The sequence below is a fragment of the Quercus robur genome, chromosome 3 (assembly GCF_932294415.1).
Source record: "Quercus robur chromosome 3, dhQueRobu3.1, whole genome shotgun sequence".
In the NCBI taxonomy this organism is placed as follows: domain Eukaryota; kingdom Viridiplantae; phylum Streptophyta; class Magnoliopsida; order Fagales; family Fagaceae; genus Quercus; species Quercus robur.
In genome coordinates this window covers 4,368,972-4,388,936 of record NC_065536.1, presented here as the reverse complement: position 1 = coordinate 4,388,936, position 19,965 = coordinate 4,368,972, and the positions used below count along the sequence as shown (strand labels likewise).

Genomic DNA, 19,965 nt, shown 5'->3' with positions numbered 1-19,965 from the left:
CATGGCTACTCGGATCGGAAGCAAGAGCAGATGGTTTAAGGCAAGACTCAGGTTTGGGGTTGGCTCTCTTTAAGGTTTTGGAGCTACTGGTGCTTGGATTCCTCTTCTCATGGCCTGCTTTAGAGAGCTTTGCTTTCTTATTTCTCGGATTAGCCGTTTGGGAAGAAGGAGTACCCAGATTGTGGTTGAAAGGCTTTTGATAAGCCACCTGATTATCATATTGGCAATCTCCATGTGAATCTTGCGTGCGAATCTCGCCAAACTTGCTTGATGTGAGCGCTGCCTCAGAGCTATCAGAAGCACCAACGGCTCTCTTCACGTGACCAGACTTAAATTGAAAGGTCACTTCAGGATTGGGAGATGGCATAGGGTTTGATTTTACCTCTTTGCCCTTACTTTCCTTAGGAGCGGCACTAGGTTGCTGGTGGGGTGACTTGGTCCCACGGTTCCGTCCCATTCTAACGGAATTTTTTCTTCTAGTAACTATCATCCAATCACCAAAGTTGGAATTGGATTGGACACTTTGTTCAGTATGACCATCTCGTTCATTCTGCTGCACCTTTTGCCTCTATGAAGGACCTTCCTCCCTATTCTTCTCCATTGGTCTCACACGGTATCCACAGCATTCTTGTTTATGCCCAAGCCTCCCACAACAAAAACACAAAGCTGAGATACCTTCATACATCACCTTTTGCCTTAGACGTCCCATTCTGACCAGATTGACTAATGGTTTGGAAAGATCAATTTGGACACACAGACGAGCAAAACTTGCTCTTGAACCCGACGCGGTGTAGGAGTCAATCCGCAAAACAGGTCCAATGGCTGAGTTGATCTCTCTAAGCACCATAGGGTCGTAAAACTCAATAGGGAGCTCTGGAAATCTGATCCAAACAGCCACTGAAGTGAAAGAAGCTTTAGAAGCTTTAAAATATGGTTCCCATGGTTTTATTGCTAGAAAGTGCTCCCCAACAAACCAGGGGCCACCTTGAAGCACCTTGTCATAGTCAGACTTATCACTAAACTTGATTAGAAAAAAATCCTTTCCAAGATCAACACAAACCATCTTTGCAACAGGCTTCCATAAGGTATTGATTTTGAAAGTGAGGTAACTATATCCCACAGTTTTTCCATACACTTTCACTATCAATGCCTTAGTCCAAGGAGCTCTAATCCTAGCCTTGGTTTCTTTAGTAAGTTTCACATCCACCATACCTTCCACTAGATCATCCAGTTCAGTATCTGAATCAGCCTCTTCCTCTTTGTCAAATCGAAAAGCTTGTGCATAGGCACCAGGAATGTCTCCCACCAGCCTATCTTTCTAGCTGACCTAGGACCGATTTGGTTCTACAACTTTCTCTTTGTCTTTCCTTACACTCTTCTCAAGCTCTGCATCTTCCTCACTAAAACGTTGGTTAGCTTGCTGAAACTCAGGCTCCATGTTTTCTCTTTTTACTAACCTTTTATGGGGTGATAATAACTCCTTTTGATTCTTTCATTGTTTTTCATAAATCAATAATTGAAGCAAGAAGAATTTAAACTCTAGATATCTTAATTAAAAATACTAAGAAGTGCAAAGTGCAAACCAATTGAGCTACAAGCTAGGCTCTTGCAGTAGTGATATACTTAATTGCTCAATGGTCAGTACCTTGGTACCACAAGTTTAACAAGCCAACATCGTGGGCTTCTTGAAAAAAAAAAGTCTATCTCAGTGAGAGAATTGGATCCTCCAATCTGATTTGTTAAACAAGCTCTCCAGTGTTGATAATTTGAACGAGATAAAGAAGAAGAATTATGGATTTACAAACCCAATTGAAGGCTTACTGCGTTATATTCAAGCCTTCCCCTGTTAGTCTTTGTTCTAGAGGTAACATACAAATCTGGTAAATCACTAATCCAATATTTGATGGACCAATGTCATCTAGATATACTCTATAAGGCCACATCAATATAATGAAAAACTTTCATAGTTGAAAGAGGTGTTAAACTGGCTATTTACATTCCTTAGAAATAGTTCCTCTTGCACCTTGGCATTTATAAATGTATCTATCGCAGGTGCATGCCTCGTGCAATTGACGGCATAGTAATTAAGTAATTATATATAGGAGTGAATAATCTGAACTTTTGAATATTTTTTTGCATATATGTAAGGTGCATTAATATTTTTTCCAAGTAAAATTTAGTATTTAACATATATAAAAGGACTGTAATTATGTTACGTAAGGTACATTTTTAGAGCATTACCGTATATTTTGATTCCTTACCAAAACTAATTAAATTGTAGGTCATTAAATTTTTATTTCAGCCAAAATATATATATATATATATATATTCAAGTTCTTGCAACCATATCAATATAATTTCTATTGTTTCCTTGTTACAAAATTATTTATAATTATAATATCAGTGGGTCATTCGAATCTCTAAAAAAAAAATAGGGTCAATTTTTATAACAAAGAAAAGGGCCATTTGAAGTTATTCATGCCAGAATACGTTAAATATACTCCACTTTTTTAATTATTTTAATTAATTTTATTTTTTATGAAAGGAGGTGGTGTCTCATCCTTTAGCCAAACTATTCCACTTCCTGCCTAAGAGACACCTAGAAACCCTCATAGATCTATTGATATAGATTTATTGGCTTGAACCTTTTATTCACTGCTGGTTAGGAAATATGATATTCACGTTTGTTCAAAGGCTGAAACTAATGTGGTTGTATGGTATTTAAAGAAGTAAAATTTAGAGATCTGTGGGTTCTAGTTAATTCAATTGGTAAAGTTTCTGATAGTTAAAACTCTCTAAAAAAAAAATTAAAAATTTTTTTACTTGTAAAATATTGTATGGAAAGGTATAATGCTTGGGCCAAGTGTATTACATAACGAGTCAATACAACAACTATATGGTACATTGCAATTTTTTTGTTTTGTTAAAGTGATAGATACCACTTAAAACATCTTATTTATATAATATTTAAAAGTTGAAATGTAACACTTATTGTTATTATATTTCTGTTGAGTCACATTAGAAACGACCATGTCATCATTTATATATAATGCATTATACTCGTATATATTCTCAAAACTAATTGTAACTTACCAATCATGATAGGACCATTACTTTTCACTACCATAATTTCACACATTCTTGACCTTAAATGTAATTTTTAATAGAAAATACATATAATACAAATAGCTTGGGTGGAGACACCATTTATTTATTTTTAGTTTATACTTACCCTAAAATAAATCATATTCCATAACTGTATTCATATCTGTTTGCTAATGTAATAGTTAAGTTTAGATTGAAGGGTCCCGTTCTGCTTCTACTTAGTGAATCATATGTCATTTTCATAAACTTTAAGAGATAGAGATAATAAACCCTCATTTCGGTCCAATTCGGTCCATTTAGGTTCATTTGGTCTAATTTGGTCCATTTTGATCCAGTTCAGTCCAATTTGGTCCATTTCGGTTCAGTTCAGTCCATTCAGTCCACTTTAATCTAATTCGGTTCAATTTGGCCATTTATATCCAATTTGGTCCAGTTCGGTCCATTCAATCCATTTCAGGTTAGTATGACTTGTTGGTTATGTTATATACACTCTTAACGTCTAGAGCTACAACACGGCTTCTTGAAGTTTGTAACAAAGACTTTAATTCATCAATCTTCCAACTGATCACATGATAATCATTTTTTTTTTTTTTTGATGAAGATCACATGATAATCATTGATTACACTTGCTTAATACTTTGCATCATCTATTTCAATTTCATAGTTACCCATTTTTTATTGCAGAACTGTAAGTACCTAGTTTTTTATAATGTGGAAATAATTGAAACGACTGTGCCTCTTTTTTACATGAAGATGTTTATATATACTGGTGATAAGTCCATGAGTAGCACTTTATTATTATTATTATTATTATGCATAGAAACTCATAAGTATTTCTATTTAAAACATTAGATAAAAGTAACAATTTAATAGAAATATAATCATAATCTTGGAGAAAAAACACTTAGAAATATTATTATATATAATTTGAGACTATACTACAATATATAAAATACTAATTTTACAATATTTATATCATTCTTAATGTGAAGGAAAGAAAAAGATATGATAGTAAAACTTATTTTATAATGAGATACAAATGAGGGGAAAATGAAACATCTAAGAAAATGTTTTCCTCTAAGAGTAATGCTACAACCACAAAATAATTTGCAACATTTTTACAAAATATTGATGTGGTCAAATTTTTATTGGTTTTCATCTAAACCCATCACTAATATTGCTTTTTTATTTATCAATAATTACTTGCCACATCAGCAGTTTGCAAAATTTTTGTAAAATAGTTTGTATCTCTAGCATTATTCTTCCACTAAATGTAGAATGTTAATTTTTACCATATATGTTAGTAGTGAGTTTCAATAAGAATATTAAAAAAATATGTAATAATTTTTTAGGAGGTTTTCCCTCAAAAAAAAAAATAAATAAATAAATTAGGAGGTTACATTTGCATAAAAACTAAGATAAAGGGCATGTAAGGACTCAATTTGTAACGATCCCAAACTGATATTGGGTTCGTACGTTTAAGGTCCAAACAATAAATTTGTAGAGAGTGGACTGAAAGGCTAGGCCTTGGTCACCAGACAGTGATTGGTCATGGTGTTCATGATAATCGCACAAGGGTGAACTGTACTTACCCAAGAAGTCTTTCTCCTCAGCACGGACTGGGAGGCTCGGGTTCTTAGCCTTTTTTCCCAGCCCCCTTTTTTGGATCGCTTTCCTCTCCTTTTTATACTAGTCTTTATCCTCTCCCTAACGTCCACGTGTAGGCTCAGCTTTCTGGGGCTGATACTTGTCCTATCAGCCCATACTCAAAGTGGTTGGGAGTGGCTGTAAAAGCTGAAAAGCATTGTTCTGTCAGGCGCAGAGTACTTAATTGCAGTAATGGTAGCCCTTCCCTTGTCCTTTGTCGCCACACTGTTCAAGGGTCCTTTCCCCATCAATGCAAAGGTGTTTAGCTTTTCCGTGAACTGTTCCTATACCGTACTTGCCCTTTCTTCTAGGAGCGCTTTGCGATGCCGAGGACAGAATCGTCCTCGGCTATATCTCTAGGCCATTTGGATTTTCGTTGTATGTCCTCGGCAATGTCTCTCCTCGGCTCGGGTCTTGGGCCCTAATGCAAAGTGGGCCGGGGTCACAAATTCTCTGGCCCCATAATAGCCCCTCAAAATCCTGCTGTCCGGCCCTTCGGACGGAGATGAGGGTTTTGGTGACGTCAGGCCTATGTCACGGCTTGCCAAGCCTCGTCCTTCATCAATGCCGGTGCCTCTTCATTTGCTTGGGACATGCTCTTGGTTATGAGACATTCCCTTAGCTTTACTCACGCCGCGTTCTTGCCGTTTCGGTGCACGAGGCGCATCTTTAATAAGTTCCCTTTACGAGGTAAGGCAAATCCAACGGTTTGAAGACGGCGTTGGGAGTTGGGTGGGACTTATCTCGTTTATAACTTTTCTAAGTGATTTGTACAGAGTAAATGCCACCAGGCTTGCCCCCCATATAAGAAGTGCGGTGGGAGGTCAATTTCTTTATTCGTAGACCCTTTAAGCCTTCCAAATCCCTAACTTTCTAGTTGTGCCCATAGCCCCTGTTACCAGTGTGACTGAGCCCTAGGGAGTGATATGGTCAAGTCTGGGATGAGGGCAAAGGGACCACACCCTCTCCAGAAGCATTGGGTTTCCCCAAGGCTCAAGATGGCCCGGTCAGAGCAAGGGAGACAAAGACTCAAGACACTTCTTCCTCTTGACAAGGCAAGAAAGGAGCCTCTTCTTCCTTTAGCCAAAATCCGAAGCAGGTGAAGGTTGCATCAGATTTTTGGTGCGACAGCACTGAGGTTTCTCATCGTCGGTACCATCCGCTCTCTCCCGAGCGCTGCTAATATGATACCTGCTTGATTGCAGTCAGAGTTGGTACGGGGATTAAGCTCAACTGCTTCTTCCTCTCTTCCATCACTGGGGCCATTTAGGTGCCTCTGGTTCTTCTCTTCCATCACTGGGACTACTTAGGTGCCTCTGCTTCTTCTTCTCTTCCATCACTGGGGCCACTCTAACGCGCTTAGTTGTTGCTAGGGCAAAATTTTGAAGGATTTATCGTTTCCCTGTGTTCTTTTTCTTTTTGCTTTTCTTTTTGCTTCTGTATTTAGCTTCTGGTATAGGCTTATTTAAGTCCCTTATTGTACGCTGTACTACGTCTTTGTCTAATAAAAGATGACTTTATCTCATTTTGCGTGTTCTTTCATTTCTTCCATAATTATTTTGTGAATGGATGTGTTGGTACCCTTTTCTTTTGAACAATACTTGGGGCCAAAACCCTTGTTAACAAAGAGCTATCGCTTTGAACTTATTAAAACTGACAGGCACAATAATGCCGACTTGAAGTAGGTTAGCCATATGAGACTGACCGAAATAACTGCTGAATGCTTTGTATTGCATATGGGGTGATCACCCGAGGATAGGTAAACTAAAATGAACCATCCGAGAGGGTCGCCGAGCACTAGGAGGCTTTGCTACGTTCTTGACAATATTCCTAGCCCCTATAGGTTTGAGTCCGAGGACCATGCAATACCTTGGTTCTGCCCAAAACTTATATTTTTTGCTTAAAGTAGTTGGTTTCCCCGTAGGTTTTAGTTCGAGGACCATGCAATACCTTGGTTCTGTCCAAAACTTAGATTTTTTGCTTAAAGTAGTTGGTTTCCCCATAGGTTTTGAAAGTTCAAATATGTGTATAAACACCCTTGAACGTTTAGACCCCCACTTTATAAATTAACCAATTCAAGCTTTATGTCAAACAAGTAGTGTACAGAAAATGAATATAAGTTATAATATAGAATTAGAAAAACTATCTAAGCCAAATTAAAATCACAACCCACAGCAGATAATAAAAGGCAAAGATAAAAGGGAAGGAAGATGCAAACACAAAGACAACACGCGATGTGTTATCGAAGAGGAAACTGAAGCCCTCGGCGTAAAACCTCTCTGCCGCCCTTCAAGCGGTAAACAATCCACTAGAAAATGTAGTTGGGATACATGGACAGCAATAGACCCTCCAAGCCTAATTTACCTAGTGCACCTAAGCCCTCCAAGCTTTTTGCTCCAACGAGGTTGCGCCAAACCTTTTTTTTTTCTAGATTCCCGGATTCCGCTACTAGACCGTAGCATCAACCAATGTAGATTGGTTCCTTCCTAACTGCTTCCCAGAACACCAAACAGCCCTTTCACAGTAATGAATATGGTGAGAACAAAGTTTTGGTAAAATGCCTCTCAAGGATTTGACAATGGAGAGGAAGAGAGTTGAGGAATTTGAAGAGACTCTTATGTAAAGATTGTAGATGAATCAATCTTATTTAACTCTAGGGTTTCTTTCTCAAAATTCTCTCTGAAAGCTCTCTTTCTTTTGTGGGTATAAGGGGTATTTATACTGGGGTGAGAGGAGAATGTGAAACGTCAGGTTTTTCAAAACAGGGGTGGCTCGCGGCTTGGCCTCGCGACTTGACTAAGTCGTGAGACCCAGTTGCGAGATAACCGTATGGCCAGTTGTCCTGTTTTGTCATGTAGTGTTCCAGCTAGCATGACTGTTCACCTTCTGGCATGCTTGGCACGTGTGCTGCATCTGGCGGCTTGCAGCCGCGAGCCACCTGTGAAATCAAGTCACGAGTTTCTGTTTTCTTGCACACTTTTGAGAAATCAACACTCTATCTCACCACTACCCTTACAACAAACCCACCTAAATACAGGGTTACTAAATGCTAAAATACAAGCAAATTTGGCACGGAATAAAGCCAATAAGATGGTTGATTAAATTCAACCTTACAATCTCACCCTTTGGCTATTCCGTGATAAAACCCTAAAACAGACTCTAGACTTAACATGTGAGTTGGGAACAGTTGAACAAAACTCACTCACACCTAACTCTAGAAGCTGTGAAGCACTTGAATCATAAGAACATGAAACTCCTGAAATACAACAATACATCATGATCATTGTATGCAGAAAAGTATGAAATGCATATGAAACAGGCTTAAGGCGATCAAGCAAAGATGAAGTGAAGTATCAAGTCATGGCTTGATCAACCAAGTAATCACCACAAGGTAGTGATCACAGTGCTCATTCACACTTGGAATGAACACAAGAACATACAAGTTAACAAGAACAAAGCAAGTTACTTGTATGCCTAACACTCAACCAATGCATAATACACTAATTATATGCATCTAGGAACAATCCTACAAGGGCACAAGAGTGACAGTACTTAACAAGAAAATGCATGACATTTAGTTAACAGTACTGATTTAACAAAGTATAAAAGGCTGCACATAAAAGCATGGTACAGACCATAAAACCTACAGATATAAACCCTAAAAGCTTACAAAAGCAACATGAGTACAAACCACAAAATACTGAATATAGACTTAAACAATATAAACTAAAAATGCTTAAAGTTTCTCCCCTTCAAAGTGATGAGAAGTTGTGATACACTTGGAACATATATACTTGTAACCTGAAACACTTGCACAAAACACATTAGACCCTCAAGGTAAAGCAAGTAATAAAAGGACAAGTATAATGTACCAAGTAAATTGCGATCAAGTAAACATGATGTGAAACATGTGAGCAACTTGATCAAACACCAAAACAGTCATATAGAAATGACTACAATGATCACATAGCAAAGCAAATGATCATCTGAACATGCATTCAATGGAGCACAATAGCATAGGGATATATGCATGTCCAAAACACAAACATGATGCAATACAAGAAAACAAACATAAAGAGAAACAAACAAAACAAAGTTTTCTTATTATCTCAATGTCTTCTCCTCCTTGGTATATGCATCTTTCCTATGGAATATCTTTCCCCCTACAAATGTGCATGAGAAATAGAATTTCTCCCCTTAAGGATGTGCACAAGAGTCATATAGAAATGACAAAACACTCCGGTATACTCTCTAGAGTATACTCTCCCCCTTTTTGTTAGGAATAGACAAAGGGTCAAGAAGAAACGAGGGCAAGAGATGAAGGTACGAACAATGCTAATGATGCATGAGGGGTGCGAGAAGAATGAGAAAATGAAGCTCAAACCTAAGACAATGTAAAATGCTACAGAGCATAAGGTAGACATGACATGCTAGGATGAAGAAGCAAGGTCTAGACCAATGCATGACAAGGGTAGCAAACGTGTGTGCAAGAGGTGGCTGTGTGCAATGCATGACTAATGCATGACTAATGCATGAAAAATGCACATGTGGGACAAGGTGTGTTAAATGCACAACCAATGAACCAAACATGTTCCTAATGAGGAAACATGAGAAACCCCAAAGTTTGGTACTCATCGGAGTCCAAACAAGCGAGAAAATGTCTAAGAGGCATTTTATCAAACACCTAGCATGCATACTATGAACAATAATGTGAAACAATGCATGAACATCATGAAAACCACCCTTAATACATGTTCTTTCTGTCACAAGGGGCCAACATCCAATGCAAAACAACAAAAGAAACCAATCCCATGAAAAAAAATTTGACAAAAATTAAGTTTTCCCAACCCCTATGATAAAAATCCCAATCAAGAGCATAAAACTCTCCAAAACATAATCTAAGGATCAAAATCAATGAAAATAGTTTATAATTATCTTAGAGATGTTAATGGAATGAAAAGCCATTCAAATTGATTGGGTTTTGATGTAAAAATAGTGAAAGAGGGGTTTAAGAGAGGATGTGAGAGGTTTAAAATAGGTTTCCCACAAAAAGCCCTTTAAAAAGTTATTTCTGGGCGTTTCGCGATTGGGCAAGTCGCGAGGTTCAGTCGCGAAAATTTTCGCAAGTCGCAAGTGAGTTGCGAGCAAGCCGCGAGTGAGTCACCAAATGCTTCTGGATGAACTCGCGACTGGGGTTTCGCGACTGGCGAGTCGCCAGCTGAGCCACGAAAAACTCTGACACTTGTTTTTTCAATACAGAACATGTTTAAACAATGAAAAACAAAGTAAACACTAAACATGAACACAAAGAGTGATAAAAATCACTTCCTAAAACATATAAAATGATCAAAAATATTTTTGGATTGAACCATATATGATTGAGCACACACACATCACATTTAAACAAGTACAATCTAACAAATGAATAAGACATTCATTGAACATTAGGCATGTGTGTTGTGTGTGTGTATCAAGTGGTCTATCTCAATTATAGAAATGAACATATATGACCTCCCACAAGAAAATGACTACATAAGATTGAAGCTTTTCATTTGGTTTCTTACAATTCATATCATTTGATCATTTTGAATCAATACAACTCATTTTGAGCAATACATCTCATTTTTGAGATTGATGCCTGAAATTTGTGATATTTCAAATTGATGAACAAGCCTTTGGCTTTTTGGGCATCATACATATTCATATAAGTCGTTTTCCCTTTTTCCTAGTTGAATACTAGTATGTGCGACGGCTTTTACAGCTCATTATCTCTTTTCATTTTGAGATCTACATTTATTGAGCTCTTTAAGCAATAAAAATAAAAGAGTGGGAAGATATATAAGCATAAGTCTACGCATGTATCAAAACCAACATGACTATTGACTAATCATTCATGGCAAGCTTGAAGATCGATTTACAACAATCACACAAAGATATCAAGATTTTTCCTACAAAGAAATAAGTGCATAAAGAACACGTTAAGCTCGTAAATGCACAAAGCCATTTGTACAAAGGTACAAGACCAAATTCACATGTGATATGTGCTCAAACATATACGATTAAACTTTTTGAATTTTTCACTTTTTATGTGGTTTTGGATTTTTTACTCACACAAATCAGAAATGTAAAAGTAAGATCAAAAACAAAACAAGACATACAAATAAATGCAAGATGCACAAAATGCATGAAGATGTGACATTAAATGCATAAAGGGTCCTACAAAAATCGAAAGAATTAGATCAAGGACCAAAAGAGCAAAAGCTCAACCATAGGAACCCTTCCTCATCCAAATGGAATGATTGTTTGGAATGAGTGTCTCATGGGAAGTGAGACGAGGGTTGGAAGAATGAAAACCGGAGATGCACATAAACAAAGAGGTAAGAGCATTAACCACTTTCTTCAACAACTTACTATTTTCCATCAAATCCGGTTTAGCTTTCAAAGCACAACTTCCAAAAAGCTCAAGTTTCTCTTTTCTTTTGATTCTCTTAAGAGCTTGAAACTTAGAGCAATGAGGTCTTAGATGACCAAAGGCACCACAATGGTGACAAACAATGTATTTAGGTCCATTAGGCTTTTTGGGAAGGGATCTAACAACAAAGGTTTGTTCTCTTTTTAACTTGGGGCATTTGGGTCTTATGTGACCGATCACATCGCAATGGTGGCAAGTAGGAACAAACTTAGATCCACTCAATTCCCTAGATTGGGACCTAAACAGAGGCTTAGGCTTAAGAGCCTTTCTCTCCACTTTTTGATTTCTTTTGTGTGGAGGAATGTACACCGATTTGTCCTTTGAGGTAGAACACACAATAGGCACAAAGTCGGGTACCACAACATGATTGCAACATATATTTTCTTCCATTTTAGCAACAGGTTCAGCAATCAAACACTTGGCATGCATCTTAAGAGATTCATTTTCAGATTTAAGATCATCAACAAGTTTGTTAGACAAAACAAGTTTAACATCCAAGTCTTTATTTAAACATTCAAACTCTTTCAGCTTTTCAAGAGAAATTTCAGCAAGATTCTTATATTTCTCAACCAATTTGTTGGATTCATTGAGTTTAGCAATCGAATCATCCTTTTCACAAACTAACTTGCTCAAATTCTTTTGAAACTTCTTAGCTCCTTTCTTCAAGAGTTTGTCAACAACACCCATAGATTCAAGTAACATGTCATCAGAATTATAAGGATTAACACTCATAGAGGCATTTTCACAAACACATGGCATGTTACAATCAACAATATCCATAGAAGCATACAAAGCATTATCCACGGCAAAACACACAAGGGGTCAAGGATCACACTTAGGTAATAAAACCAAAACAAGTGTACCCGCTCTGATACCAATTGAAAGTTCAAATATGTGTATAAACACCATTGAACGTTTAGACCCCCAATTTACAAATTAACCAATTCAAGTTTTATGTCAAACAACTAGTGTGCGGAAAATGAACATAAGCTATAATATAGAATTGGAAAAACTATCTAAGCCAAATTAAAATCACAACCCACAGCAGATAATAAAAGGCAAAGATAAAAGGGAAGGAAGATGCAAACACAAAGACAACACGCGATGTGTTATCGAAGAGGAAACTGAAGTCCTCGGCGTAAAACCTCTCCGTCGCCCTCCAAGTGGTAAACAATCCACTAGAAAATGTAGTTGGGATACATGGACAACAATAGACCCTCCAAGCCTAATTTACCCAGTGCACCTAAGCCCTCCAAGCTTCTTGCTCCAACGAGGTTGCGTCGAACCTTTTTCTTTTCTAGCTTCCCGGATTCCGCTACTAGACCGTAGCATCAACCAATCTACCAATGTAGATTGGTTCCTTCCTAACTGCTTCCTAGTACACCAAACAGCCCTCTCACAGTAATGAATATGGTGAGAACAAGGTTTTGGTAAAATGCCTCTCAAGGATTTGAAAATGGAGAGGAAGAGAGTTGAGGAATTTGAAGAGACTCTTATGTAAAGATTGTAGATGAATCAATCTTGTTTTACTCTAGGGTTTCTCTCTCAAAATTCTCTCTGGAAGCTCTCTTTCTTTTGTGGGTATAAGGGGTATTTATACTGGGGTAAGAGGGGAATGTGAAACGTTAGGTTTTTCAAAATAGGGGTGGCTCGCGGCTTGGCCTCGCGACTTGACTAAGTCGTGAGACCCAGTCGTGAGATAACCATATGGCCAGTTGTCCGGTTTTGTCCTGTAGTGCTCCAGCTAGCATGACTGTTCACCTTCTGGCATGCTTGGCACGTGTGCTGCATCTGGCGGCTTGCAGCCGCGAGCCACCCGCGAAATCAAGCCGCGAGTCTCTGTTTTCTTGCACACTCTTGAGCAATCAACACTCTATCTCACTCACTACCCTTACAACAAACCCACCTAAATACAGGGTTACTAAATGCTAAAATACAAGCCAATTTGGCACGGAATAAAGCCAATAAGATGATTGATTAAATTCAACCTTACAAGTTTGAATCCGAGGACCATGCAAGTCCGAGGACCATGCAAGACCTTAGTTCTGTCCAAAACTTAGATTTTCTTTAAGTAGTTGGTTTCCCCATAGGTTTGAGTTCGAGGACCATGCAATACCTTGGTTCTGTCCAAAACTTAGATTTTCTTTAAGTAGTTGGTTTCCTCATAGGTTTGAGTCCGAGAACCATGCAAGACCTTGGTTCTGTCCAAAACTTAGATTTTCTTTAAGTAGTTGGTTTCCCCATAGGTTTGAGTTCGAGGACCATGCAATACCTTGGTTCTGTCCAAAACTTAGATTTTCTTTAAGTAGTTGGTTTCCCCATAGGTTTGAGTTCGAGGATCATGCAATACCTTGGTTCTGTCCAAAACTTAGATTTTTTGCTTAAAGTAGTTGGTTTCCTCATAGATTTGAGTTTGAGGACCATGCAAGTCCGAGGACCATGCAAGACCTTGGTTCTGTCCAAAACTTAGATTTTCTTTAAGTAGTTGGTTTCCTCATAGGTTTGAATCTGAGGACCATGCAAGACCTTGGTTCTGTCTGAAACTTAGATTTTCTTTAAGTAGTTGGTTTCCCTATAGGTTTGAGTTCGAAGACTATGCAATACCTTGGTTCTGTCCAAAACTTAGATTTTTTGCTTAAAGTTTCGAGGACTAGCCCCTCGGCCAAGGTGTGGGGCGTTGACTTGAGGTTGGAAGCCCCTAGAACTGCCCGTGCCACGGGCGCTTCGAAGCGTAGCCCCTAGTGGGACTTTATATTTGACAGGGGCTTGATCCTACTACCGCTTGTGCCAACGCACAAGCCTCCCCACAGACGGCGCCAATTGTAAGGACTTAATTTGTAACGATCCCAAACTGATATTGGATTCGTACGTTAAAGGCCCAAATAATAAATTTGTAGAGAGTGGGCTGAAAGGCTAGGTCTTGGTCACCGGATAGTGATTGGTCATGGTGTTAATGATAATCGTACAAGGGTGAACCGTACTTGCCCAAGAAGTCTTTCTCCTCGGCACGGACTGGGAGGCTCAGGTTCTTGGCCTTTTTTCCCAGCCCCCTCTTTTGGATCGCTTTCCTCTCCTTTTTATACTAGTCTTTATCCTCTCCCTAACGTCCATGTGTAGGCTCAGCTTTTTGGGGCTGATATTTGTCCTATCAGCCCATACCCAAAGTAGTTGGAACTGGCTGTAAAAGTTGAAAAACATTGCTTTGTCAGGCGCAAAGTACTTAATTGCAGTGATGGTAGCCCTTCCCTTGTCCTTTGTCGCCACATTGTTCAGGGGTCTTTTCTCCATCAATGCAGAGGTGTTTAGCTTTTCCGTGAACTATTCCTATACTGTACTTGCCCTTTCTTCCAGGAGCGCTTTGGGATGCCGAGGAAAAAATCGTCCTCGGCTATATCTCTAGGCCATTTGGATTTCCGTTGTATGTCCTCGGCAATGTCTCTCCTCGGCTCGGGCCTTGGGTCCTAATGCAAAGTGGGCCGGGGTCACAAATTCACTGGCCCCATAGGGCAAGACTTAGGTACTATTCCTTAGGTTTCCATCTTAAGATTCTGTCATATGACTTTTTTCTTAAGTGATAGAGGTATATTTTTTAGTTAAGTCACCACATGGCAAAATTTTAAGAGAACTTAAGGAACATTACCTAAGGCACTATACATAAGTTTTGCCCTAAGATAAAACACGAAAGGAAAAAGTTGTATAATTTAAGGATGAATATAAAAAATTCTAACCCAATATTGGATACAAAAATGTTGACATAACTATTAGAAACTTTCATATACACAATGAATTCCACAATCATGAAAATAGGAATAAACAGTTGGATCACAATTGGACAAAATGTATTTAAATATTAAAATCAAACATCATCTATTAATTGATTCTCCAAAAAAAAAAAAAAAAAAAAAAATCACCCACTAATCAAAACACCAAAAGAAAAAAAAATATTTGTATCAACATCAAAATAATAACAACAATTTTTTAAAATTAAAATACGCAAATCAATATTTTGCCTCAAATATCGTTCAATCTTTAATTCCTTATACAAAAAACAATATGTGAAATGAAAAGTGTTAAAAGCAAATTAGAGAATAAGGTTAGGGATTAATAGCAAAATGTTTGTGAGAGAGAGAGAGAGAGAGAGAGAGAGAGAGAGAGAGAGAGAGAGGTGCATCTAATAGTAGAGAACAAAAACAAAAATGCAATTTTAAAACAAAATTTTCATCAAAATTCCTAAGCTTGTTGGTTATAAGAGGGATAAAGAGAGAATATATTTATATCTAGAAAAAAGGGATGAGGAAGATGAATGGTTGGAGAAGATGATGAAATATTATATATGTAATAATTGAAGTAAATCTAATTGTAATTGCTAAAATAATGGTGCAAGCAAAAACACTTCCTATCAATATCCAAAGCAAATATATATATATAGACACCTTTGTGTAAAAAAAAAAAAAAAAAATCAAAAGCTAAAAGTTAGGAGAATTTTGTATACATTTTATTGCCATAAGTACCATTTTAATTTCATATGTCGAAAAAGTGAAAAAATGAAATTAAATGACTTCTAGGCTTCCTTTCTAATTGTGATGTGTATTCAATTATGATTCCACATAATAAGTTTTTTTTAAAAAATCTCAATAGATTTTTTTTTTTTTTTTTTTTGGAGAAAGAACACTATAATTTTAATTAATGAAAGCCAAATCGACTTGAATTACAGCAACAAGATGTGGAGGAACATCCTCCATCCACATCGATAACTCGCTAACATGTCTTGCATGTCTAGCAATGTTGTGGGTTGCCTTATTTCCTTCCCTCTTAACATGCCTAAATTCTATTACATCAAACTGACGTCCATACTATAAGGTTGAATTTATTCAATCATTTTTTTGGTTTTATTTCATGCCAAATTTGCTTGTAATTCAGCATTTAGAAACCCTGTATTTAGGTGGTAATCATATAAGGCTAGTGTGTGAGAGAGTGTGAAGAAAAGCTCAAAAGTGTGCACTCAAGAAGAGCTTCACGACTAGCTTGCGATTGGCGAGTCGCCAAAGAAGGCACACGTGTGAAGCATGCAGGGGAAGCTGAAGGTTCATGCCAGCTGTTGCACTACAGGACAAAACCTCCGGCTGGCCAGGCAGTTAGCTCGTGACTCAAACTCGCGATTCGTTCCAGTCGCGAGCTTGAGTCACCAGAATGCCTTGTTTGGTTATTAGTGACTCTTCGTATTCCATACACACCCTACTATAAATACCCTTATACCCACGAAATGTAGAGAGCTTCCAGAGAGAATTTTGAGAGAGAAACCCTAGAGAAAAACAAGATTGACTCATCCACAATCTTCATCCTTTGATTCTCCAAATTCCTCTACTCTCCCCCTCTCCATTGACATATCCTTGAGAAGTACATTAGTCAAATCGTTATCTCACCATACCCATATCTGTGAGAAGACTTTTTCGTACTTGGGAAGCAGTTAAGAAGGGACCAATTCATTTTGGTTGATGCAATGGGTGATTGCGGGATTCGGTAAGCTAGAGAAGACAAGGTTTGGCGTAACCTTGTTGGAGCAAGAAGCTTGGAGGGCTTAGGTGCACTGGGTAGATTAGGCTTGGAGGGTCTTCTGCTATTCATGTATCCCAACTTTATTCTCTGGTGGATTATTAACTGCTTGAAGGGCGGCAGAGAGGTTTTTCGTCGAGAACTTCGGTTTCCTCTTCAATAACACATCGCTGTGTTGTCTTTGTATTTGCATCTCTCTTCCTTTAGTCTTTGCCTTTTAATTACTGCTATGGTTGTGATTAATTTCGGTTAAGATTGTTTTACCAATTCTGTTTTAGCTTATTTTCATATTCCGCACATACATTGTTTGATTATAAACTTGTGTTGGTAATTTGTGAATTGAGGGTCTAAACGTTCATAGGTGTTTTACACACTATTTGAACTTTCACATACATCTTTGCTTCATCTATGAGGTGTCCTATATCTGCTAGGGATATGTGCTCATACAACAGAGAATCAATAGTGCGCTTTGAGTAACCTTCGAGAACAACGGCTGATAGACCAAGCTCTTAGGCAAACTTAAGTGCTTCCTTAGTTGCAAAAGCCTCCATTGCATCAACAGAAAAGGGTAGAGAAAAACTATCTTCCATGGATGCAATTACCCTGCCATGCTCATACCTTATAGTTACCCTAACACTTGCCTTCTGCTCCTCTCTAAAAATAGCTTTGTCGAAGTTAACCTTGAACATGTGATTAACTGGAGGAGTCCACCCTGTGTGTTAAGGAGCAAGGCCGCCATGGTCTGGAGGTTCTGGAGGAATTGAACGAACATAAGATGCTTGTGCAGACCGAGCATCTTGCAGAACTCGTAGAATTGGAAATGGACTATCACTAGTCCGAAGAGCATTCTTGCGATGCCAGATCGTCCAAACTACGTTTGCAAAGTAATTCAAATCCACCCCTGCTTCAATTAAATGCTCAACCAGGTCCTTGAAAGTTGTGAATGGCTGGGATGCTCTGAAGTTCCAGCTTGGGTCATGGGACAACACCAGTTGGAGGAGTGGACATGACCAGAGTGTATGCACCGTGTCTTTAGGAGAGCTTTTACAGTGGTCACACAAGTCCACAGGAATAACCATGCGTCGCTTGAGGTTTACTTTTGACGGGATCGAGTTTTTAATGGCCTGCCAAAATAAATTTCTGACCTTTGGCTGAACCTGTAAACCCCATACCTTCTTCCATAAGTTTGTCTCAATGGGGTGATAATCATTGTCCTCAAAACTTTGTGATCGACATAGAAACCGATACCTTGACTTGATTGTGTAAACACCTGTTTGAGAGAATGGCCAAACTAGCTTATCTACCATAGGAATAGAGCTCAAAGGGATGGACAAAATCAACTCAGCATCACGGGGATAAAAGGTGGACTGTATAGTGGCCGAGAGCCACTCTTTGGTGTCTGGATCAATGAGGGACACTACCTTGGCTTCCTCCAAAGCTTGTGCCACAGGTGAGGAAACAAATGGCAAAAACTGAGAGGGCAACCAGGGATCAGTCCAAATCCGGATTGAAGTTCCATCCCCACCCTCCATCTCATGCCCTCCTTAAGCACTTCCCTCCCTTTTAAAATGCTTTGCCATGCATAAGAAGCTGTTGGAGAATCAGCTGCCTCTATGAAGGAACAATAAGGGAAAAATTTAGACTTGAACACTCTGTGGAAAGTGAGTTTTTGTTTTGGAATAATCTCCATGCTTGCTTTGCTAATAAAGCATCCTTGAATAGAGCCAAATTTTTGAAACCCATCCCTCCTTCATTCTTTGGTTTACATAATTCCTCCCATCTAACCTAATGAGTTTTCCTACGATCTCCACCTTGTCCCCACCAAAATTTGCGGATTAGACCCTTGATCTCATTGCACAAACCAATAGGGAGTTTGAAGCAGTTCATATTATGGGTAGGTATAGATTGGACCACCGCTTTGATGAGCACTTCTTTACTCGCTTGAGATAGCAATTTTTCTTCCCATCCTTGAAGCTTCCTCCAAACCCTCTCCTTGATATAATTGAAGCTAGCTTTCTTATTTTTCCCCACACGAGAGGGTAATCCCAAATATGCTTCATAGTTTCGAATCTCCACCACTCCCAAGGTGTCCTTGATCAACAATTTTTCTTCTTCACGAGTAGACTTGCTAAAGAAGATGGTAGTCTTGGCCTTGTTTATTTGTTGACCTGAGCTCCTCTCATAAATATGAAGGATCTCCAATTTTTTTTGACATTCCTCCACATTAGACCTACAAAACAATAAGCTATCGTTTGCAAATAAAAGATGGGTTAGTGAGCGACTTCTTTTGCTAAGTGAGAAGCCATGAATGTCTCCTTTCAAGGTCGATTGGGTGATTAACCCATGAAGCCCTTCGATGCATAAAAGGAATAGGAATGGTGATAGGGGGTCTCCTTGCCTTATCCCCCTTGTTGGTTTAATGAACCCCTTTGGTGCACCATTGATGAGTATAGAATAAGAAACCGTTGACACACAAAGCATCATGAGTGTGATCCATCTTTCATCAAACCCCCTTTTTCTCATTACACACTCTAAAAAAGGCCACTCCACACGGTCATAGGTTTTGCTCATATCTAACTTGGGAGCCATTTACCCCCCCCTTGACAGATTTTTGATTTTTCATACAAAGAAGAGACTCAAAAGCCACAAGAATATTGTCTAAGATGAGCCTATCTTTTGTAAAAGCACTTTGGTGCTCAGTGATGATTGGGGGAGAATCTTTTTCAACCTGTTTGCAAGGACTTTTGAGAATATTTTATACAACACATTGCAAAAACTTATGGGATGAAATTTAGATATAAGTTTGGGATTTTTAACCTTTGGAATCAAGGTGATGAAAGTATGGTTCAAATGCTCAGGTAGAGAGGCAGAATTTAAAAAAGATAGGACAGAAGTAGTGATTTCCTTACCCACCAAGTCCCAATAGTGTTGATAAAAGAGGGGTGGCATGCCATCCGGTCCAGGTGCCTTTAGTGGAGCCATTTGATTAAGCGCCATCTTAACTCCACCTTCTGAAAATTCTGCCAACAATTGCCTATTCATGTCTTCGGTCACTGTGGTTTGAATTGAATCCAAAGCCAAATCGGGTTGAACAGAGTTAGAAGATGAGAATAGGTTCCTGTAAAACTCCAACATCACAGAAGCTACAATTTTTGGGTCTGATCTCCACTAACCCGCCTCATCCCTTA

The 19,965-nt window shown here is 38.5% G+C and overlaps 4 protein-coding genes across 5 annotated transcripts in view; all 4 read right to left on the bottom strand.

The window, feature by feature from the left end:
• Positions 1-19,965, bottom strand: part of LOC126716771 (uncharacterized) — a 74,182-nt gene that overhangs the window by 13,209 nt on the left and 41,008 nt on the right. The window lies entirely within an intron of this gene.
• LOC126716770 (uncharacterized) overlaps positions 1-19,965 on the bottom strand; it is a 54,669-nt gene that overhangs the window by 22,515 nt on the left and 12,189 nt on the right. The gene's annotated exons all lie outside the window — the stretch shown is intronic.
• Positions 569-1,438, bottom strand: LOC126719117 (uncharacterized). Its single transcript, XM_050421705.1, has 2 exons — positions 1,373-1,438; positions 569-1,255 (listed from the first exon to the last, which is right to left on the bottom strand). The coding sequence occupies exons 1-2, from the start codon at positions 1,436-1,438 to the stop codon at positions 569-571; spliced, it is 753 nt and encodes a 250-aa protein (XP_050277662.1).
• LOC126719116 (uncharacterized) lies at positions 17,497-18,309 on the bottom strand. Its single transcript, XM_050421704.1, has one exon. It carries the CDS (start codon positions 18,307-18,309, stop codon positions 17,497-17,499), a length of 813 nt encoding a protein of 270 aa, XP_050277661.1.